The following is a 24,425-nucleotide window of genomic DNA, read 5'->3' on the forward strand; positions in this document are numbered from 1 at the left end:
CGTGCTAGAAAGAACCTATGTGTAATGACTTTGCAGACACCTATTAAGTGGACCCATGGCTAAGGTTTGACATTTAAATCATTTATTCCACATGGTCGCTGTAATTTGCCGACTCCTTTTCGTCCCATTTCCCCACCTGCATCTGGATTTTCATTCCCAGTTTACAGGACACTGTTGATCCTGTTCTCCTTTTCTTTAATTATCTGTCCACCCCTGCATTCCAGAGTCTGGCAGGATCCTGGTTTACCTGTCCAAGCATTATAACGAATACTACGGCATGCATTTAGTAGACCTAAATTATAATGACTTCGTCCCACATGTGACGAATGCAGCTTCACACACACACACACACAATCTTTCCCGGTAGACAGGATACGTGCACTCTGTGGGATAAAACATGCTAGAAGAGTAGTTCTTTGTTCAAGGTCACATGCACGTATATCTCCTCCACTCATTTACTATCAATAATAATGACTTGTTGGTTGTTTTTGTGCACTTATGTACATCTACATTTAAAAATCTCCTTTTTGAACTTTGATTTTAGTTGAAGACACCAAATTATATTATATTAATGTGCCATACATGGGCCTTGGATGATATGAAATTAAAAATATTCTACATGCCCACTGCATAACATTGTGCACCATTTAGCTTAGTTACTGTAATATTCTCCCATAGCCCTTGAATTGAGTATGTTCTTTTGTTTGCTACCAGTTGGCAATGAAAATATTCTAAATGTGAGTATTGCTTGCAGTTATGCAGCAAAGTGCTTGTTGCAATGCAAATTGTGAAGCTACATTTAAGGTCTTCAATCAGTTTTGTCTGACTGGTGCATTTTTACATTAGATAAAGTGAGGATGTTGATGTTGCCTACTATGCGCGTGGTGGGCATCTTGCACACACTATGTCATCTAAAGGCTGATTGAAGCTGCTTGAGCATTAAGATTAGTTTTATGGGTCAGCAGCTTGGGGCCAGCTCCCGATATTTGGGCCCTTAGCTGCTGAATATGAACCTATTTGTATCCTCAGATGGCAAATATTCCGGTGTCTGAATCGATTTGCAGGTTGTTTGCTTTCGTGCGTATTTGTGTGGTTGTGTAAGTGCACGCACGCACGTGTGTGTGTGTTCATCTGGGATGCCTAGCGTTTTATTTCCTATGAAACCATGAACGATTGGATGCGTTCTGAATATCTCTGCCTTATTAATTCAAGGAATATGCTTTTAAAAGCAAATCACAAAAAAAAAACACCTGGCAGATTTTTATTGGACACATCTCAGAACTTTTTCTTCAAACTTCTCTTTGCAGCAAAGTTAAACTTTCGAGACAGCCATCTTATTTCATTTCCTGTAAGACTAACACCGTGAAACATCTTTTCTAAAAATTGGTACGCCGCTCTCTCTGATAGAAAAAGAAAATACTTGACTGTAAATCTCCAAAGATCCCTTACAAGTCCCCTCTCCCCAAGACAAGGGCCATAAAACATGAGAAGAAAGTGGGGAAAAGGAGGTGAAATGTAGGCCTTGGTGGGATAAAGGAGGCAAATTAAGGGGGCATTTTATGAAAGCGTTTAGACGCAGTTATCACATCCGAAAGACACAATAACACTTTTATTTGACTTTGAGTGTTCAGCACCTGCTACCTTCGGCATCTTTCTTTTTAGATTTCTATCTTTGACTGAAACATTCCAGATTTGACTGTTGTTTCATTCATATTGCTGCTTCATTATATTTACAGATGCAGACAGCTCTAACAAGTAAAAGATGTGTGGAGTTATCATTGACTATGGGTGCTGGATGTGGATCAGACAAGCCTTTGTAAGGCAAATGTTACCTTTGTTTGCTGCATGGCTTTAAAGCAGGTCAGGGAGAGAGAGAGAGACAGAGAGAGAGAGACGACATCGTCAAGTGAAGCAATAGATCCCGTTATTACCACCATTATTAGAAGAGCCACTTATCAAATGAGAGGTGTAGAGAAAAGTACCTGAGGCAAATTGGAATAATTAGTTTGCTTTTATAAAGGCAGGCTTATTCTTTCTCCTAGAAAAAGTTGGAGCACAGAGTCCATGATAAGAAACTTTTAATAACGAATTTAATAGAATTGAAATTCAATGATTGCCAGCATTATCAATAAGCAGTAAGATACGGCTCCATAAACATTGCCTCTCATGCCAGGAAGGAAGGCTGTCGTGGGCTCCTTAGAATAATGAGAACGCCTCCTCCTTGACCGGCTGCTCGCTTGGTGAAGTAGGACTGCTGGTCGTGTCCCACTGAACCTCAGCATGGCAGGTAGACACCAAAAAAATAAACAATTCTACAATCTAATTATTGTCTACAAAACATATTTTACATTTGAAAAGCCTCGTGTGCCTCAGAGAGGAATAACAGGTTAAGGAGGTGGAGAAACAACTGAGATACAGAATATACATTAAGATATTCAAAAAACATGGCAACATTGCTCTCTCTCTCTCTCTCTCTCTCTAGCTCTCTCTATTGTTCACACTCACTGGCACAGACACACACACACACACACACACACACAAACTCACCCCAGATGGGTTGTTGACAAGGAAAAGAGCGTCCCTATATCCAGGTGCAGGCAGCTGAATGTATATTTGAAATTTGCACTTTTCTCATTATAAAACAGTGTCACATGAATGAGCAAACACCTGCCAAGGTTCTATACTAATATATACTGTCTCTGGGTAGATGAAGGGGCGGGGCAGGGGAAAGGATGAGAGCGGACAGGTCAGGAGGGAAAAAAGAGATGGGAAATAGAGGGTGAATAAAATGAAATGTGAGAACATGAAGGCTCAGAGAGACTGAGTGTAACGCCACATTATTTGCTTATGCATGCGCCCGGTATGCCACACAATAAAGCCATGCACACGATATTTCCCTGCAGACACAGAGAAACACATGTCCACACACACACACACACTTTCCTGCTGTTTTTAATGATGAAGAGTAGCTGGAAGAAAATGCTAGCTATGCAGCCAATTTATTTGAATATGTTCTGGTTGACTGTTCTATATAGTGTATGAGTGGATATATATATATGTGTGTGTGTGTGTGTGTGTGTCTACAGTATACAGACAGAGAGCGCGAGAGACATGATGTATATATTGAGAATGTTTCTGAGGTCATCGTCCAAGTGATTAGATGCTATTTTGCTATTTTTTTGTGAGTCCCTGGTGATGTAGATAAGAATAAGAATATAGTAAACATAACCTGTGTGTGGAAACAGACTTTATTTTCTCCATATTGACCTGGAAGCTTATTGGATCGTGGTTTGCTTCCTTCGGTTTGGGACGGAGTAGGAACGATTCCCTTTGCCTGTTAGTTGTTCATTAGACGGGTTTGAGGCCCGTCTTCCTGCCTCGTTCAATATTAATAATAATGAAGTACATTTAGAGCGATTTGGATAATCCAATAAATGTCCTTGTCTATGTTGAATACGCGTGGTTATCAAATTGTCTTACATTTGCAACATAGTACAGTATTTACAGTATTTTTCAAACCAAAACGTTTATCAGAATTTTTTTTATTGCCTTTTGTTATTGGATTTTATTTTTACTTTTTCTTTGTGCAGCTTCTCTCTGGATGGATTTCCTTCCATTCTGACCCTTCACAGATTTCTTTAAAATAAGAGGTGGCTATGTATCCTCACTCTCATCTCTCCCTTTCCTGTTTGTGGGGCAAGGAGGGCTTAAGTTCATTTATTTTCTCTTATCTGATTGTCGTGGCTGGAAGTCATTAACAGCAGTAATTAAATGAGGAATATTTTGACCTCCATCTGGTTGCTGAATATTTAACTGTCTACTTTTGAAAACTCATAATTGTCACATCTCAAGGTAGCCGGTGTTGATTCTGCTTGTTGTAGTCAAATGTATTAAACACAACCTTTGGTCTGTCTTTACATTTCACAAATAGTTTACCAACTGAAAACAAACAAAACACTATAGTATATATAATACATAAATAAAAGTGCTGAGGGAGTTTACCAATTTGTTTTCTATAAATAAGTAGAATACTGGGTTTGTTTTTGTTGATCTAAACATACAGGGCATAGTAGGGAAAGAAAAGTAGATTTAAGAGAAATATTTTAAAAGTAAGTCCTATAATAATGTGTATTTATCTGTGTGTGTACGTGTGTGTGTGCGTGTGTGCACGCGTTCACATGTAAATATTAATGTAATTTAGCTTATGTAATGAGAGGATCCAAATTTATATTAATGAGACAAGCTGTAAAATGAGTATGCTGCCCTCACAGTGCGTGTTCCGTTGCGTTGCTAGGCAGCTAGCTATATTCCAAAGTCTTCAAATAACCACACAAGGCTTGCTTTTCCTGGTTTTATTTGAGTCTTGACTTTTGGATAAATATCTTTTTTCTTTAATAAAGAAATTAATATATATTAATAAAGGTGCTACAAGAGTAAGTTTGTAAGTATAAAACACTGACAAAATATAACAAAACTTCCACCCTGATATTTGTGACTGATGCTTATGTGCACATCGTACTCAAATATTTCCCAAGGCAGAAAAGCAGAATATTCCATACAAGCCTACTTTCCAAACAACTGTCTCTATATCCACTCCCCTGGACTAACTTTATTCCAGATTCACTGTTGTGGAGAGGGAAGGGAGTGGCGTATCACAACAAGCCAGCAACAGCAAATGTATTTTCTGATATTTGCCAGCTCGTACTTTCTTCCTCATGGCAAATAAGAGGCATTGTTTGACTTGTACACATTCACCTGCGGGTTTTGTCACTTGCAGATTGTGGTCTGCAGGAAGGCGAGACAGTGATAGAGATATACCTGCATGCTGGCGAAGACAATCTGTTATTCTCCTGTTAATCAGTCGAAATCATTTCTCTTAGTTTATTGTTTGATAAAATAAAGTGTACAGATTTCCACACATATTCATGCCACATGAACAATGCAATTTCTTTTCAGCGCATCTCACCATTAGTCTAAATATAATTCTGTATATTTGCATCGCTGGCCTTCCGTACCCAGAGAAACAGAAATGCACTGTCACCAGTGCCAAGCCTAACGATTGCGCTCGTATCAACATGTCACGGCTGCTCAGGTTGGGCGCGCAGCATGTAGAGATAACCAGTGTTGTGAGGGAGGTGAAGCTACAGAACAAATGCAGTAATAAATTAGAGAGAGCAGCTGTCGTTTAGCCAAACTGATTGCAAACTCTGCTGCTGCATACTGGAGGTGTTTAGCCTGGGACTGGCGGAGCAAAGCTGGCAGGAGAAGTTACACGAGATAGCGTGCTCACTGAAATTCCAATGCTCTTGTTGGTTCAGTGATAATTGCAGCAATGAACACACAGGAGCTGGAAAGAAGGGGCACCTTAGGTGCCTGGTTGTGTCACCAGTCACCACAAAGGCTGGACGGCTGTAAATGAACGGAAACGCACATGATGCCATGACAGTTCAATGGAAGTTAATGTTAGTAATATAACTAATGTGCAGTGTTCAAGCTCTGTCTTGGCTTTATTGACCGTCCTTGGAATTGTCTTTTCCAGTAAAACTAAAGAAATAAAGAAAGTTATTTCCTACTTTTTAGGACTCATATAGCCCGTAAACAAGTTAATTGGAGATTTGCATAGTAAAATAGAAAGTAGTTCAATTAATTATATGGAAAACAGGGAAGTGAACTTTATTCTGGAAAGAAAATTACTTCTTTAAAATACTCACTTAAAGGCAGGATGTGAAGAAAGTTCTACTAAACATTCAAGCTTGTTTTGCAGCCTTTGAACAGACTGGACATTTGTAGCAATGTTACAATGCCTGGGTTTTCAATGAGAAATAGGATTTCTAAAAAATATACTAGTATAATGATCTTTTTTCATGTAGCCTCACAAAAAGTAAAGCATCATTCCCTAATCTGCAAATAGTGAAACCTCTTTTTTTCCTAACATCATGCATGTGCTCTAACTCCACGCACGTCGGGGAGTTCTGTGTCGATATGTTCCGTCATCGGCTCAAACCTAATCGGCCGTAGCTTCTAATATGTATATCACTTTTTTTTAATTTAAACTTTAAACTGCAAAAGGAAGTCTTGAATAGAAATAAAACTCATGAAACACTCTTTTCTTCATGTCCTCTGTGTCATTTTGATTTTGTGTGACATTGGACCCCTTGGATACAGCAAGCATGAATCATGTCATTTTCAAGTTGTTACCCCATTCTGGAATCAAAGTGCACACTCCCACTCTATCACAGATAAAACGTCTACTTTGAAGACCATGGAGTCTCTTCCAACCAGCCGTGCAATTACAGCAGATCCATCGCAGCCCTCTCATCGTGCCAAATTGTCATTAGGCCTCTTTCTCAGCTTGTTATTACCGTATTGATTTCCATTCCCGTTATGTCTCTTGGAAGATTACATTTTCATAAAAGTAAATGTCTACAAGGCTGTCAAGAAGGGAAGAAGAACTCATGCATTCATTGTCAAATTCAACAGTTTGGAGGTCACTTTTATTTATACGATGTTCGATTTTTTTTTTTTTTCTCCCTGATATTTAAATACTCAATGCACAACATCGCTTAAGTTGGCTTGCATCAGGGATGTTTATTTCAAAGAACAAAGCAATGAAAATGAGCTTTGCACCTTTTGGCACTGACAGTAAACATAATAAACAGACAAGTTTGGCTTTTCCGAGTTCACATTTAGCACAAATAATGCCTGCAGCTGAATTTAAACTATTATTTGGAGCATTGACATCTTTATATAGTATAATGACCACACAAAAAATGGTTAGGGTTGAGATTGTACTCTTTTGTCGATAAGCAAAATATGTCCACCTATCTGTGTTTTCTATTTTATACATTTGGGATTAATAAAGTGTTCTGAATCTGAATATATTATTGCAATTCAAAAACATAAAACAAAATAGTTCACCAAAAGAAAAGAGCACAAGAGTCAACTATACAAACATCACTGCGGGAAATACATCAATATAATGAAATTCATACTGTCGGTTTTCTGTACTGCTGGAAGTCTGCCTCCAAGCAGGACTGCTCATCCCTCATCACTCGCGTTTGTTCAATGGTATTTCAACAGTTTGCGTTGCCGGCTAAGTCTTTGTCTCTGTCTGACTCTGTCCAGCTTTAAGGGACAACAGGATCGAGCTGGTGCACGCATCATGGTCGGAGTTAACCATCAGCATCAGTGATGCCACGCTGTCTGATGAAGGCATGTACACCTGTTCTCTCTTCACCATGCCTGTCAGAACAGCCAAAGCCTACCTGACGGTTCTAGGTAAGTGCAGGACTTACACAAGGTGTGCTTTTTGCTGATAAGCTGTTACATAACAGTAAGACTCGAATAGCTACATTTGTCGGTGTGCTTATACCTCCTGCATTACTGGCGGCTGTGATGCATTGTGGTCTACATACTGTCAAGAAAACCTTATCACGAAATAACAAAAAAGATTCCGTGTTTATACCGCATACTTAATGGGAGAGGCAAAAATAGTAAATACTTTATCATCAGCATTTGTCACACGGTTTCTCACCACATGATTTTTGAATGAAAACACTTCAAAGAGTTCTTGCTCTTTACACTTTGGTAGCCAAGACCAATGTCACAACAACAACAACTGTTGTATGTAGAATCAACAATTTGTACTGATAAGAAATCCAGGGTTAATTGCAGTAAAAAAAAAAATATATGTATATTTGCATTGCTGTCAAAATAGAATGACATCAAATTTATGTACATTAACTTTTGAGTGCTTTCTAACTGCAAAGTTAGAAAGCACTTAGTTTTTATTTGTTTAAAACATTTATGATTTGTCTTTGTTGTTGCTGTTGCTTTATTTTGTAAGACCAACAACTATTCCTGCAGACAAATAAAAACATATCATTAGGCTCCCTCGTAATGTTTGAGTTGTGATCGTAGCCATACAAAAACATTCTCATTTCCTGCCACCGTTGCTTATTATCTCTCCAATTAGTTTTTCGCTAATGCTAATAGATGAGCGCGTGCACCCCAGGACCATTAGCTGGCTCTCTGGTTAACAAGCATTCAGAGAATTAGAGACATTAGTGGCGACTGTTCAATAAGGATGCCGAGAAAACTATTTTGCATTACTGAACAATGCTTAATGGTGCAAGGCAGGAAACAGGGAGATTTAATACACATGCCAAATGACCTGGAAACGGCCGCTTTATCGGCTGTTGCGTCAGGACTGCAAAGACTGGGAATAAAGACAAGAAATAATGCCAACGCCATTAAATAAAAAGCAATGAAATGAGTGTCACATTCACATCCCATTTTGGTGAGTAAATATCAACCTGCGTTTGTCCGTTAGCACAAACACCTTAGAAAACATTCAATTCCAAACAAATCAGCAAAATGATTCAGCCGGCTGTGAGGATTTACTCGCTCTGAACGTGAGCCGCATGCCAACATCAGGATGCTATTGCTGTGCTAGCACAGTGTTTTAAATATGTTTCTACATAATAGTATTGGATCATTTCAATTTTACTGGCCTGTGGTGTAAGTTGCAGGCTAAGGGCTCAGTGAAGCCATTAAAATAGATCCTATTTGGCACATGAATATGTGCAACAACAACAACCAAAAAAGAAGTGAGTTGCCATCTATCCAAAAATGTTTGAGACAACGTGCAAAAGCACACACATGAACCTTGAGTAGAAGGAAGGTCAGCGGGTCGTCAGAGTCATAACACTTCATGAATGCCTTGATAAAATGTCGTGATACTTCATCTTTTCAAATGGCAGCTGGACCCACAGGCTAACTTTGTGATTGACTTTGCATTTTGCTCTCAATAGCTTCCTCTAAATGCATCAGAAATCAAGGTCTCATTTCTTTTTCACAGCTTGAATATACCTTAACTGTCCTGCACACAATTATGACCCACAGCTGGTACATTCACAATTCGGGGACGCATGAGCGGCTAAGGCACAAGGACTCATTATATTCATTCAGATGAAAGCTCTGCAGCCTCTCTGGCTACCTGAGGCAAATGTGTCTAGAAAATGCACGTTGTATTTGATCAGCTATCATTCAGTGGGACAGAAACACCATCCAACACAATCCCTATGGTGTTTAGGGGGACTCTTGGACTTTAAAAAAATCCTTGCTGGTTCAAATTTTGCATATGCAATGTAAAGGGTTCTCTATGCCCGCCATATATTCTGATTGACAGCTGTTGTTCAGACTGTCTATGCCTGTGATAAACAGAATTCAGGGAGACCTTTACACCTGGTAATAAACTTCACAGGAGGGTGGAGAGACAGACAAGCTGCAGTCAGTCAACGGCATTGACTGGCAGACCTCTCAGTCACTCACCCCGAGGCAAGCCTACTGCTCATTGACATCACCAGGGCAGACACGGCACGCTTAAATCACTCATTATGGAAAATCAAGAAGTACGTGTTCTTTGCACAAGTGTGTGTGTCCTGCTAACAAAAAAAAACACTTTCTACTTGCACCTTGTGCCATCAATCCATGACGCTATTTTATCTTATATTCTGTTGTAAATGATTCAGGCCCAGAAAAATACCGTACATCTCAGCCAACCAAACAGAAAATAAAGAAACTACATGCATAGCTGAATACCACTAGAAGTATGTGAGATAAGTTGGTGAGAGAGACTCTCCGCCAGTGAGTCAGCAAACATTTGCTTTTAGCAGGATGGAGCTGGGTAACTACTCTTTAATGTCTCTGCAGGGGTGTGAGCTGTAGAAGAAGTTCTAAATAATGCACACTATATTAGGGTTGCATATTGACATGATGCTGTGTGCGAGTTATTTCCATGGCGATGATTTCCATCCCATCCTTCAGGTCTGCCAGAGAAGCCAGAGATCGACGGCCTGACGAAGCCTGCCCTGGAGGGAGACCACATCACCCTGACCTGCGTGACTCAGGGCAGCAAGCCCGCCGCCGACCTGCGCTGGTTCAGGAACGAAAAGGAGATCAAAGGTACGGAACATCTGTTTCTGCTTTTATCAGACATCATATCATATTCCCCTGATGAAAAATGCGTGTAAAGATGTGCAGGAGCATCTGTTGGTTTTTGGTTTTCTTTTTTGTTTGTTTGTTTGCTTGTTGTTTCATAAAACGGGAAGAAAACTGCTGGAGCTAATGTCTCATTTCAGAATTATAGTTAATTCTTTTAGTAGTTTTGTTTTGCTCTCTTAATGCAGTGGAAAGACATTTTCACCATCAGCAGTTCATTGAACTTCGACTGTGAGAATAATCAGCCATGTTTTTCCATGTCCAATTACATGTGAATTAATATTCAATACATATTTGAGATACCAAACAGACACAAACATGTGCCGCTTTAAAGACACATAAAGCATAAAGAAGTTGCCGAAGCATTCATCATGGTTGTTATTGACTCTTTTCCCTTCTATTATCTATTATCTCTGTAATTATGTCATTTATTCCTGTCAGTTATTTTTAATATTATTCTAAATCGTTTTTATGCTTTGTATATATTTATGCCACAACAGACATACCTTAAAGGAATTTCTTTCTTTTTTTTAACCCTGGGTCCAATGTTTACCTTGTTTGTTGTATAATTGGTACATAAAGGTTTGGAATCGGTCTACTAGATCATGTCAGTCGGCGGCCGCAATGTCCTTGGGGGCAACTAGTCTGCCCAAGTACATCCACCAAAAGTGCTTATGTTCGCCACTGACAGGATCCGATTTGTATTCTGTGTGTCTCACTCCATTACAAAGAGGATCCCCACAGATAGACCTTGTTTTAAAGAGTGAAATCATTTGTTAAACTAGAAAAAGCCCCGATGTCACTACCACACTTTCGGCTTGACGGAGAAAAAAATAGAGCATTCTGGTTCATCGTCAGTTTGCTAAATGCGAATAGTCTCCCGACAAGGATGGTGATAGCACTGACAAAAACATGTTTTTCCACATTATTCATTCAAGAAACATCATCATCATCATCATCATCAAATCTTTATCTTCTGGTCATTATAATTTATTTTTCATCTGTTGCTCTTCTGAGGACGCTTATAGGAAGAGACTACACTAATTGGGGGGAGCGTTTCTCCTCACAGGCTTTTTGTGTCTCTCGGGGTAATTATTGCCTCTCCCAGTGGCCCAGTACTGAAAGAGGAGCTTCCTGTAAGGCAAATGGAAATAAAGTCAGGACATAATGTTCTTTAAAATTCACCACAGACAGTGAACAGGTAGAATTATCCTTGGTGGTTTGGAGGAACGGCAGCCTCAAGTGAATATGCTATCCTATTAAGCATAGTGCTAATAGGAATAACTTTTTCGAGCTCCTCATTTTATTTTCGATGATTTCCTAATGAATCTGGTAAAAAGATTCTGCTATTTGACTGCTCATGATTTTGATTGAAGATTAGGTTTCTTGTCTAAATTCAGCGTAGTGATCACTGAGCATCACTGCACCCCTTCTACCCGGGTTTATGCCCGGACAGCTAATCCAGCTATTCCGCTTTAGGGGTTTTTGGGGTTCAGGACAAACAAGCATATAACTTCAAATCAGTATTTGTTTTCCCACAGCGTTTTGAGCAGATATTAAGGTAATCTTTCATTTAATTAATTGTAATCGAGGGAAGATGAATTTCTGTCATTACTTTTCTCCTTGCCTTCTCAGAGTATCTGGAAAGTGGGGAAAGGCAAGTTTATTTGTAGAGCATCTTTCAGCTTTACATAAAGAGCATTAAAACTGCAGAAGATAATATAAAATATTTTTCAGTCCTTATAAATTCCATATAACACAGCAGAAGATGGCCTTAAGATGTCAAATCTGTTGATCGTTTACCGGGATGCTTCCTTGGGGTTTACCTTGTCATTGTTGTCTCTTTTATCATTCTGAAATAAATAATATAGATTTTCTCAAAGGTGGAAAAAACACTTGTCTGTCTTTTCTGACAAGTAGGTTGGCTGTTTTTTGATTAGCAGTTCATTCCTCCTCTGAGTGATGTTTTGGTCACATATATTCAAGATGTTTTTATTTCTCATTTAATTTCCATCTCTGCCACTGATTGGTCCACTTAAATAATAAGGTGTGAAATGTTGCCTCCAGATATCGGTCTGACTTGTTACACATGACAGTTTGTATTAATTAACATAAGTACAAGATTGACACATGAATGCACAGTCTGTGTATTTGCATGTGTCGGTGCAAACGTGTTCATCCTCCTGATGGGTTTGGGGTGTGTTCAATGGGAAAAGCCATCTGATTGTGGGTGACCACGCTGGGAATACATGACAATTGTGACATATTGGTGTGGGATCTGGGGGGATAGAGAAGATTATATTACAGGCCGAGCCACTGGAGCAGTCCATCTCCCGGCTGCGTGCGCTCATCTTAATGCTTGGTGTGTTTGTGCATGTGTGTGCATTTGCGTATCTGCGAGAGCGAAATAGCCGAATGGAGCAGACAGCCACCGTATTAGGACATAAGCGTCTGTGTGTGGAACGGAATCCAATATTCCTATTTCTCAGTCGCTTTGTCCCTCAGATCCCCTCAGTCCCCACCCAGTAATGATATATTTCTATCTCAGTTACACACTTGCAACCCAGAGAGACCTCTGCCAATATCACCACACGTACCACTTGTTTACACGCCACTGAACCAGAGGGAGCTGCATGGATACCAACCAAGGCAGAGATGACATGAATATTTATTTCACATAAGGGTGGGGACGTTCCCCATCATACTGGTATTATCATAGACTCTGACCTAAACTGTAGAGGTTATTGCTTCATCGTGTTACAAGATAACTCTATTCCAAGTGGGCTTAAGGAAGAAAACACGAAGATTCGATTTGAAATTGCTTGCGGTCACATCCCCATCCTGTTGTCCAACTTGTTAGTCAAGGACATGAAAGTATTGGAGCAGACAAAGCTCGCAATACTTTTAGGTCATTGTCTACTGACTTTCCAGAACGCCACCGCTCTGGTCTAAGTATTCACCAAAGGATTTAACAGTGACTGAACAACCTTTTGAAAATGTGCAGGCTATTTCTTCATTTCGGGGTAATTGTCCTTGACTGCGCTGAGTGAGAACAGGATAACTTTGCCATCATTATTCTGAGGCTTCCTCAGGAAAGTGAATAGAAAGTAGCTCTTGGAGCTCATTTCAAAGGGGATGATGGTGCAGTGGACAACCCAACACCGAGTTCAGGAATTTAACCCTTTATTGCCAAACGGATCATATTTGATACAAATGACCTTTCAGGATTTTGAGACTTCTACTTCAGAAGTTTGATCAGAAGGTTCCATTAAGACGTTATTTTCAAAATATTTGAGTGTTCTGACAAAAACTTCATGGTGCGGGCTTTAAATGGTTAAATAAGTTTTCTTACCAAAATAAGAACCTTTTGGGGTTATTTCAGCAGTTTTTGACAACTTGCATGAGGCTTGAAAGGTCTGTGCTGGGACTCCATTTATGCTATCCAGCTCCCCAGGGTGAGGCAAATCAATGGCCATTAAAGATGTAATTTCAAGATGACTTCTGCAAGTCACAGTGCCATGAATAAAAGATGCACCCACAAAAACACATATTCATCCTCTCTATCATGAGCAATACAAGCTCCAAAGAACTTGCATGTACATCTATGTGCAGTGTCTAGAATAAGAGTTATGGAAATGTATTCGATAGTGCATTGAATAAAATGTCCGTCTGTCCTTTAGTGCCTTCCTGCATCTTCTTCTTGCAACATACATTTCTTCTTATCTTTTCAACTTCACCACAAAAGAGCAGAGATACAAATACCATTTCCTCGTCTTTCGTTTGTCTTTTCTTGACTTGTGACTCCTTGACTAAATATACCCGTGTACGGGTGTAGCTGGCTTCGACTTGAGCAACGTGGCTAAAGACGGGTAGGTCGGAGAGCTACACCCACTGCCAATGCCTATGAAGAGCAACATCCTGGAGGTGAAACACCTGTCTGGTGCTTTTAAATGCCAACCAGACCTCTCATTTTGAGGGTCAGCTAAAAACCGTCTTCATGCTTCTTAACTCCAAATGCCGAGGGAGTTTTTGTCAGACAGGACATTATGATGCCGGTCTTCCAGGCCCTGATAGAAACCGTCCTAACATTTAACAGTGCTCCCTGGTCAGACTCACCTGTCAGTTAGCTGCAGAGTCAAGATGGTGAGACAGGTCAGACTGAGGATCACGCTTGCAGGCTGCCAACAGATCCCTGAACTGGGCATAGTAGCCAGAGGGATTGAGGTGGATCTTCAGGTTTAATCATATAAACCCAGTCGCTCATCTGAGAGAAAGCTCACAAGTCATGGCCTCATGCAGCATGTTTATTACTGTTTGTGTTTTATTGTCTTTAAACGTTCAGATTTTTGATTGCCGTCACCCTCACGCACAAAACTCAGCAGTCACCATCTACTTTCTGTCCCTTCATTCTTCTTTTTTTTTTTTCCTTGCGTCATCCATCTCTCCTATGAAATGGCATAAAAAGGATCAGATTCTTGGATTTTTGGGCATGTCATTGCCATTTTCTAATCCTCCACGGTGCTGTCTTGGCGCATAACAATGATGCAGCGCTCTGAGCATCCGCCCACGGAACAGTGCGCTACGGTCACAGCCAAATCTCGCCAGTCTTTTGGTTTAGAGGTCGGAGTTGCATATTATTATATGAGGTCCATTTTCTCTATTTCCTAAAACATACACTGTTTGAAAGATTGTGCAGAGTCATTGCTTAGTCTGCTCATACCTTTTGTGTGATTGTGAGCTAGCATTTAAGCATTCAGCTATTTGTTCACCTACATGTGAATGCATATACAACAAAGAAAAGCCAAACATTTTCCTATGTAGCAAGTGTTCTGATCAAATGCAACTCACTCCCTAAATTCTGCATTACACTGCAAACATGCAAATAAATTAATTAAAAGAGCAATTCAGCTGTGCAAATGAACAGAACAGTGTAAGGTATAGAATACAAAATGATTATTTTATAAATAAAATAGCATTGAATTGTTTTTTTGTCTTGAGAATTAAAATAAAGATTTCATCGTTCAGGATTTGTAACCTAAGGATCAGTAATGGATTACGGTGCGACTCCGTAAAAGTCTCCATCCCCCCCAAAAAAGCACACCCAGTAATTGTGTTGTGCTAATGGCCAGTATCTGTACCACCAGTTTAAGGATTGTGAGGGCATATTGATACCCTCGCATGTCCGTGTATTCGCTGTCAGACATCTGTTATTATGTCCTCAAAGTGGAATTTCAAGCTTTTGAACCGAGAAATGACATTGTTGAACTTGACCTTCCAGGGAGCCTGTCCACTTTGTCACGCTCTCATCCTGAATCACACACACAGGCAATCAGATCCTATTCAAATAGCCATGAGAAGAAAATTCCAGCAGGTCTGGTTGCCTAAAACTCACAAGCAGCTTTAAATAGGAAGTAAAGCTCCTTCTCACACTAGCTTTAAGAAGAAATCAAGTGTGCTTTTTTATATATATTCTGAGGAGTTTTAAGTACAGAGAGAACATAAGATTACTAGTTGCTACATGAGTACCTATCACATTGAGTGATAGTGCCCCTATATGACATATGAATATCATATAGGAATATGATCAACCTACATAATTCAAAGTGATTGACGATATAAAGAAAAGTCCACACTGGAGCCCTTTCTGGTTGACTTCAGGTGGGAGGCAGGGGACACCCTGGACAAGTTGCCAGTTTATTACAGGGCCACATAGAAAGACAGACACCCACTCTCACTCTCGGCCATACCTACAGACAATTCAGAGTGTCCGATTTGCCTAATAATAATAATAATAATAATAACACTAAAAATTGATTGGTTTTAAATAGCGCTTTTCTAAGCACTTAAAGTGCGTTACACTGTAATCATTAATCATTCATTCGACAGTCACACCATTGATTGTTCTGCACATCAAAATTCTTTATCTGCCAACAACATGAGCCACCGTTAAGACGCAAATGACCTTCTTCTGCTGGCTCTTTGCACTTTCATGATTGTGTTTGTCTTTGTTAATAATGGTTTCATACAACCAGTAGGTGTTTTACCTTAACCACTACATTACTGACCGGTGCATGGTGCAAAAAAAAACATTTTTTAAATAAAACAGTTGTTGTGAATACAGTTGTATTTATTTTTTCCAATTGAAATGTCTATTGCTAATATTTATATCAATTGACCTTAACTGTAGATCTCGTGAAGATCATATTGTAATTTTAAAAAGACTCACCATTACCAATTGAACAGACGACTGACTCATCAACCCCAATAATAACCTCACCATTCAGGTATTAAGCATAAAACAGAGGAAAAGGGGCAAAAAGATGGATTGGGTGATTTTGGAAACAGAATATCTGTGGAGGGAACCTTGTTGCTGCCTTCAAATGGAGAATGACACATCTAACCGACGGAGAGACAAAGAGGCAGAGGAAAACAGTCTGTGAGGACGTGGAATAAATAATAGAAAGAGGAGGAGAATGTTTGCACACCGCTAAAGCATGCTGCAGTCTTTGGTATTCAAAGCCTTCTCCCTCCTTTCCGCCATTCTTTTCTCCCCTCCTCTTTTTTCTTCTGCATTTTCCTCTTTGTGAAGAAATCCAGCCATTCTCCCTCTCTCCTGTTGTCTGGATGGATGGTACTAACACTGCAGACCCGTCACTCATTCACCTCAAGGGGAGGCGGGCTCAACGCCTCAGTTGAGGGAAGTGGCTGAGCGGAATAGTTGATTGGCACAATCAAGGGGGAGAAGAGACAATGGGGTGGAATATACTTGGAAAGTGGAACAGATGAGCAGAAGGAGCAGAGGATATGGAGCGTAAACAGTCCCTTTAGGTGATGCAAACAAAAGCACCATCATGAGGGGGAGACTGTACAAAGGCTGATGCTGTCTTGAATTTTATATCATGAGGAGGAAAAAAGGACATGATTTTTCAAAACAGGTCAACACTTGAATCCAGAGATATGCTTGGGCCACTAAAAGAAAGGTAATAGGGACCTGACCAGGCGGACTCGGATTGGGGAAGCTGAAAGTCCCAACATTGTTGCATTTATAACTTGTTTCAGTTCTGCTTTCAGTCTGTTAGTTCTAAAGCTAACCGAACTTTCTGAGCAGCGTCACGAGGCTGAAGGGGGCGCTCGTCGATTGGACAAAGTAAAGAAGGGTCTGGCCAAACTGTTCAATGGAGGGCCATCATGGGGGTGTCCAGCCATCACATATGTAACTCTCTCCGAAGGTGCCAAAGAGGTGAATGCAAGCGGGAAGACATTCACCGTGCGGAGCTCTCTACAGCTTTACGTGGACAGAAATGATGACGGAGTGGCCTACACCTGCAAAGTGGATCACGTGGCACTCACACAGGCACCGCAGCAGGCCACTGAAGTACTGGAGGTCCACTGTGAGTCAACACACACATTTAGTATAGAGTGGGTGTAAAGAAAGATGAATGGAAATGGGAATCACTAAATCCCATTCACTGCCATTCAATGTCCTAGAAACACATTTGCTGCAGTGCCTATTATTTCAGAGTTAAACTTATTTCCTGTTTTCTATTTGTATATAAAAATGTGCTTTTAATTTATCTTCCGCGCAATTCTCCATGCAATTCTTCTTGAATCATTCTAATTGTCTCAGAATGAAACCATTTATTATATTTTTAATCAAAATCTGCCACAGGGCGACATCTAATTATATTTCAATCCTAACATACAGTATATTTAAATGGACATTGGTCGGAGAGAGCAACCCGTAAGTCCAGTGTGTTGTCAGGACTAGACTAGGTCTAAAGAAAATATGTAATCTTTTTTATTTCAACAAATCCTTGACCCTAAAAGTGGTAGAAATTAATGGAATTATGTAAATAAAAAAATACTCCTCATCAGTTCATCAGTTTCATGGCTTCACTGTGGCCTGACTAGAAAAAAAAAGTTATATCTATAACTTCTGTTCTCTGATGGAGAGGAGCGAGGTACACCACATGTAATAAGGGATATCACACCTTCATGTCCTCAGTAAGACACCTCTATTCACACTGTAAAGGCAGATGACCTGTCGTGACTCCTCACTCCTCACCTCAATAGGAACACCTCTGCACACCATTCCTCTTGCTTGAAATGAACAGCTCGCATCAATGTGTTTAGTTTAGTTTAGTTTCATTTATTGTTTGTTTCAATCAGAATAAAAAATTAAATAAAATAAATAATACCTTTTTGTGTACAAGAAACCATATTTCGGCAAAAGACATGCCAAAAATATGTCAAAAAACCCCACAAAATTCCATGTACACAATAAATAGCAAATGATACATTATATAGTGCTTGAAAAGGAGTGGGAAGAAGATAACTTATTAAATCCCACCCCCATTGTTCAACTAAGATTTCAAATCTATTGGACTTCTAATGACTTTAAACAATTTAGGAACATTTATATATAGCACACATTACTAAATAATTAATAAGCAATATTTTATACACAATATATTTCAATAATTATATACCAACAATGTGGTTGTTATGTTTGCTATTCCAAACCTTAAACAGGGGAAGGAAAATTCTTCTGCCCTTGCCTTCAGGGTTGCAGCTTTTTTTTTGCTGTAATAATTGCCACCATGATGCATGTCCCATCTGCCTTGGGATTGTCCACACCAGAAGAGCTTTGATGTGCTGACGTGAACGTGGGCGGCCCTGCTTCTGGTCAACTGTAATCTAGAACAAAATCAAACTTGGCTTGGCATTTTTGGAGTGAAACTACAAATCAGGTTTATGTAATTATCTGTTCCAGCACACTCCTGATTTTCTGAAAATCTTTATGCAGCAACACATTGTCAAGATAATCATGTGATTTTCAACAGAAATGTATTCCGTATTAACTATGCTCACTTCAAGCCCTCTCTATCTGTCCTAGATGCCCCTCGTGTGGAGATCGCACCCTCCCTCACAGTCCCTCAGGAGGGCCAGTACTTAAAGCTGGAGTGCGTGTCCAAAGCCAACCCTTCGTGAGTCACTCACCTTCTGTATCAGTGGACGTTTGCCCTTTTGTAAATGCTCCGGAGAGGAACATGTAGCATGTCTCGTTTCTCTTCCGCATCCTCGAACCTCACAGGCCAGATCCTGTGATGTGGACAAAGGATGGAGGTGATCTGCCTGACCTGGAAAGGATGATTGTAGAGGGGAGGGAACTCACTTTTACTTCACTCAACAAGACGGACAACGGCACCTACCGCTGCGAAGCCAGCAACCACCTAGGGACCAGCAGTGCTGAATATGTTCTCTATGTCTACGGTGAGTTCAGATGAAAGACGACCGCTGTGCGGGAAATCATGTCTCCTGTGATTCAGGGAAAAGGAAGAAAAGGAAAAACGTCTACACTTACTAATTTGATGGATGAAGGGCCTGTAAAAGAAAAAAAGAAAGCCAAAAGAGGAGGCCAATGATGCTCGATATAAATAGCGGAGAGTAGTTACCTCACAGCCACAAGCACAACACTCTATTGTAAAAACTAGGATTATAATATTGCCTGATCTGCATACTATATCACTGCTAAGTGTGATTAGTGGTACTCTCTCTCACAGGGAGTACAAGGGCCTCAGGTTGCACAAATGCCACCAACGCCTTTCCTTAAATAAACCTGTGTCCCAGATCCTACACACACACACACACCCAGACACACACACACACACACACACACACACACACACACACCAAGAGGCAAATATATAAGGGAAGCAGAATTTAGTGCTGTGCTGTCAGGAATATCAGCAGGAAGGATAAGTAATTTCTAGTAACGCCAGAGGAGGTGGGGGGGCTCCATTTGAAGGAAAACAGATATTTCATCCTTTTCTCCCCTGCCATTTGTCTCTTGGCAATAAGTAATTATACTTAAAAAAAAACAGACTCCAGTGCAGTGGCACATCTCTTTTCCCGCTGTCGGGAAGACAGTATGTATGGAGGGACAAAAAGCCTACGATACCAGTGCTTTCTGGTATCGTAGCAAAGAGCATCAATGGTTAGACTGGAAAGTCAGGAATTTTATCATATTCAAAAAGAACCATTCATGACCCTGAATTTGCTTCTGATTATTTGATCAGACGATGCAGTCATTTATTAATTTAAGGAGTCTAGACATTCCAGTGAAAGCTATAGGATGATCCCTGCCATCCATAAATGTAAGCAAGCTTGGTGGTTTGGTTATTCGGTTTATGGTTCCTGTCTGCAGAAGCAGACTTGTTCTCTTTTCAACTGGCAATTGTAGCATCCATTCATCACACCATGGGGAGGAGAATATGTATAAAAGGCAGGTTGGCCTGAAGATTTTACAGAAGGTCAGTACACTTTAATCAAGACATTACAGAAATAGAAATAGAGAAATAAAATCAGGCCCTTTAATAGATCCACATTTCAAAATATGACCATAAATGTTATTAAAAAGTAATTCTAATGAACTTTATGGTAATAGCTGGTTAAAATTAAAATTGTAACATCAAGAGAGGAGAAGGTAATTCAACTCTAATTCTTTTCTTTCACAATATCCAAATTTATTGCGTTGCATTTATTGCCTTGAAATGCTAATGCTAATGCTGCTCTTCCCCACCAAAATTGCCCCATGTGCCATGGAGCCTGTGTGCACCCACCAATTCCTTCAAATGTCACCTGAATATAGAAACAAGAGTGACCGATGTGCTTTAATGAGAGCGATGTAATTAAACGGACAAATTCTGCACCACAAAAAAAAAGGCAATTGGGTGTGGGAGGGTTGAAGAGTCGCATCCAAATTCATTACGTGTTCTTTTGAAATGGCAGCCACTCTGTTCCTAACCTTCATTAGTGATTAGCACACCTTTTAGCCTTTTACAATTGCCACCATAATTCTCTGAAAATACCTTTTTAATGGCTCCCCTCCAACAAGGCGACTTTTCCTCTCTTCCCTGAAGATGTGTGCTTTGCTGCTTGGTAATTCACACTCGCGCTGAAATGTCACACAGACGTGGGACAGTTGGCCTTGAGACAGGTTTCCACAGCCAATTAGAAGCCTCTAGCTCATCGGCAAAAAAACAAAACAAAGTGACATAAACATAAAGGCCAAGGTGGTCGGGTAACCTCATTAGCTGTGTGATTTAATGTTTCATCCCCATTTTTCCTGTTGCTTTAACATGTGATAGTGAGAAACAGTGCTTTGGAGGGAGTGTTGTTACCATAATCTTGTAGCGAGCAGTAAGAAACATGCAAATGACTACGAGGCTTCCTACTCCCGATGTCGTCCATGCAAACACGGATAATTGACAGAGTGTCAAATTACTTTCCTCCTTGTGTTCTATTCAACTTTGCTAGAGAGGCTCCCAGTGTGAGACGCAGCGCCCAACGTTAAGCAGATTCATGCTCATGACCCTCACATCATATTCAACCGCAGTGACAAACAAAAGGAATAGCACTCTAATATAAAACAAATATATTAACAGTCTTAATTTTTTTTATTTATCTTGCACTTTAAGTCATTCTTTCTTTTTTTACTTTCAGATTTTGCACTTTGCCTTAGATATTCCCGCAGGCTACACCCATCCCTGTAGAAAAAGTCCAAAGCTAATCTTGTCTTTCGCTTCACTTAGAAACTGTAGCCCTCGTGCTCCTTGCAGTATATGCAGTATATGCAATATATGCAGTGTGAGAAGTAAAAGTCCGTCTCCTGAAAAACGATCCATTTCTGAGCCATGCTGACAAAGCCAGTCAGCTGTGCGTGAAATATATGTTGTGTTGCTCATCGCTTTGCATCCATTTCACACCTTTATAAAGGTGACCACAGTGGTGTTCCTATCTTGATTTTGTTTATCCCTTTTTTTATCCCTTTTTATTCCTCATGTCATGCATTCCTCATGTTGCTTTTAACGATTTAAATGTCCCGTGTGTGAATTAATTTTTGTTGCTGTGTTTGTCGTATTTTTTTCTGTATGCATGTGTGTGTGTGTCTCCACCAGACGTCCCTACCACCCTGCCTCCATCCACCACTCCCCCCCTCCATCCCATCCCTCCAGATCCTTCTGCTCTGTTAGGCACCCACACCTCAGACCCCACAGTCACTGGCAGCAGAGGTAAAGCACCACCCCACACGTCTCCACTATGTCCTCAGCTTGCTACTCTACATTCACACTTCCCTCTTTCTTTCCTCTGTGAGCTGCTTCCAAGGCAAATCCAAGCCTCAAGCATTGGTAAGGCTGTCGTATGTTTGCGTTTCTGTCCTGGAGATACACAGAGGCATTGAATTGAAAGGGAGTTCAGCTGTTCAGCGTCTGCAGCTCATGCCCTCTTGTTATTTCACTTCTGAGTACTGAAACCTCAAAGCAGCAAATGTCATGTCCAACTGAAAATGTATGACCACTGGAGATGTCCCGTCACAATTCCTAGTGCTCAGATCTCTGGAAATTGGACCTGGAAAAGTCTTTCTCACTAAGAAGTGAATCCTGTTATTTGGGTTTTTGTCAGGAGTATAAATGGCTGATAAATGCTTTTTAATTCCCGCAGAGTTTGGTTATGGAGTTTAAAATCCCTGCTTGTTATGCAGTATAAGTTAAGTTCCCTTCTGTGTACTGAGACACTAATACCATCCACAAAAGCCAAAGTGCAGGCGCAACACAAACAGTAAGAGGTATAAGGAGCTGGCACTGCTGCAATGAGGAAAAGATGTTGATATGGTCAGTTAGGATTTTACAGTTGATTGACTCCATCTTTTTTTTTTTAAACTTGAATTTCACTTGTGTGATGAAGATGAGGAAGAGAGTGGAGCTTATTTGAACTGGAACTATCTACATATAGTATACCTTTGGAGATATGCCTGTGGCATCTTGGGGAAGGTTGGGGAAATAGTATTTGAGTGGGACACGTTGTACGCTTCATGAAAGCCACCCACCGGAAAGATGTTGTCACCGGGGGGGGGGGGGTGAAGCCCTGCTGACGTAGGCTGGGGAAACGATGCAACGGGAACTCTGCCAACAACCCGGAGGCAGAGATGGAAAATGTTTGGTCAAATCGGAGCCTTCTACACATCATATTACTATATATCTGCATTTAATGCAGCAGTCCCACTTCCTCCTATGCATAGATAGAAAAATATTATCTTATACTGTCTATTATGTATAATACAATAAGCCGATTATGTATATTCTGTATATGTAGCGCTTTTCTTTAATATACATTGTTGTGTTTTCAGTGCATATAAGAATTCTGGCTGTTTTGTAGCCACTTAATTTTGCCTTCTTATCAAATTAATGAAGCTTTTTTATTTGCTTGTGTTTTTCCTATTTCCTTTTTTTTACGTTTGCCCTTGTCAGACCGTATGTGCCATTGTTATCAGTAATCCTGTCTTGTACTTGGAGTGGAAGCTTCATGTAGGGTCATCAATAATACAAGCACATGTGTCCTATCATCGATTGTGTCTGAGTGCAGAGCATCCATTTCGGTTACCTCATGATATCATCTCCACATAATACAGATAATGCAGCTGCTGGCTTTCATAGCATGTTTTTGGTTTTTTTGCTGCTAGTCTCTCTTTAGCCCCACAGGTTTTTGTCAAATGTCCAATTTAGCTGTGAGTCGTACACTTTGCAGTTTCTACGAGTACATTAAAAGGAGTGAGTTGAGTTCATTCATCTCGTCTGGAGGCTTTTTCCTTCACGTCCCTTTGAATTTAAAGGCGTAGTTTGAGCTAGTTTAGGCATGACTAAGAGGCCTATGCTTGCAAACCTGTTAAGACGGAGTCATCGTATGTCCCAGCTGGCTTGTGAGTCTGTGGATACTCTAAGAATAGCTGGAGGAAGTGCTTAGGAAACAGGATGTCTCAGCGTTTCTGCAACATGGATGGAGCAACAGTAATGGATAGATGGTTTCCACAAAATGTGGAAAGGAATAGGAGCTCCTCTGACCCCTCGTCTGATTTTATCTATCTTATACATTTATTCATGCACAGGATGTGATCTTGCATCATTCATTTGTTTTAAACTCTGTTTTCGTAATTGAAAGGAAACAAAAGTTAGACTCTTTCTGTGAAACCAACACCAGAATTGTGGAAATCGTAATCACACAATGCATCATGCTATTGCATCCTATTTTGGATCAAGTTAAAATGAAAGTGATTTTGTTCAGCTTCCAGTGATTCTGACTCTACATGATGAAGGGCTATCATAAAATAAATGCTGACATGGCGCCATGTCTGTTATCGTAAAGTGATGTGTCAAGATTTTGAGTGGCAAGTCGATTTAACACTGATGTTGTGTGTTAGGCTTTATGCAAATGAAATTGCTCGCTACAGTATATATATACATATAAAGTATATATATCTGAATTCTTTATCTTTCTCTACAGCGTCTTTCCTTTTCACTAATGTGGCTCTTCCCTCATCATATAGATCCAGCAGAGTTTTATGTTCCGTCTTGTCTCTGCCTTTT

General features: G+C 40.1%; 1 protein-coding gene across 1 annotated transcript in view; it reads left to right on the forward strand.

Annotated features, from left to right (window-relative positions):
- Positions 1 to 24,425, forward strand: part of cadm2a (cell adhesion molecule 2a) — a 150,865-nt gene that overhangs the window by 116,107 nt on the left and 10,333 nt on the right. The window contains exons 4-9 of the mRNA XM_068744490.1: positions 7,126 to 7,278; positions 9,829 to 9,966; positions 17,232 to 17,393; positions 18,899 to 18,989; positions 19,097 to 19,275; positions 21,963 to 22,076. Of these exons, the coding sequence (XP_068600591.1) occupies positions 7,126 to 7,278; positions 9,829 to 9,966; positions 17,232 to 17,393; positions 18,899 to 18,989; positions 19,097 to 19,275; positions 21,963 to 22,076 (837 nt within the window). The remainder of the gene's footprint in view (positions 1 to 7,125; positions 7,279 to 9,828; positions 9,967 to 17,231; positions 17,394 to 18,898; positions 18,990 to 19,096; positions 19,276 to 21,962; positions 22,077 to 24,425) is intronic.

The sequence above is a fragment of the Brachionichthys hirsutus genome, chromosome 10 (assembly GCF_040956055.1).
Source record: "Brachionichthys hirsutus isolate HB-005 chromosome 10, CSIRO-AGI_Bhir_v1, whole genome shotgun sequence".
NCBI classification, from domain to species: domain Eukaryota; kingdom Metazoa; phylum Chordata; class Actinopteri; order Lophiiformes; family Brachionichthyidae; genus Brachionichthys; species Brachionichthys hirsutus.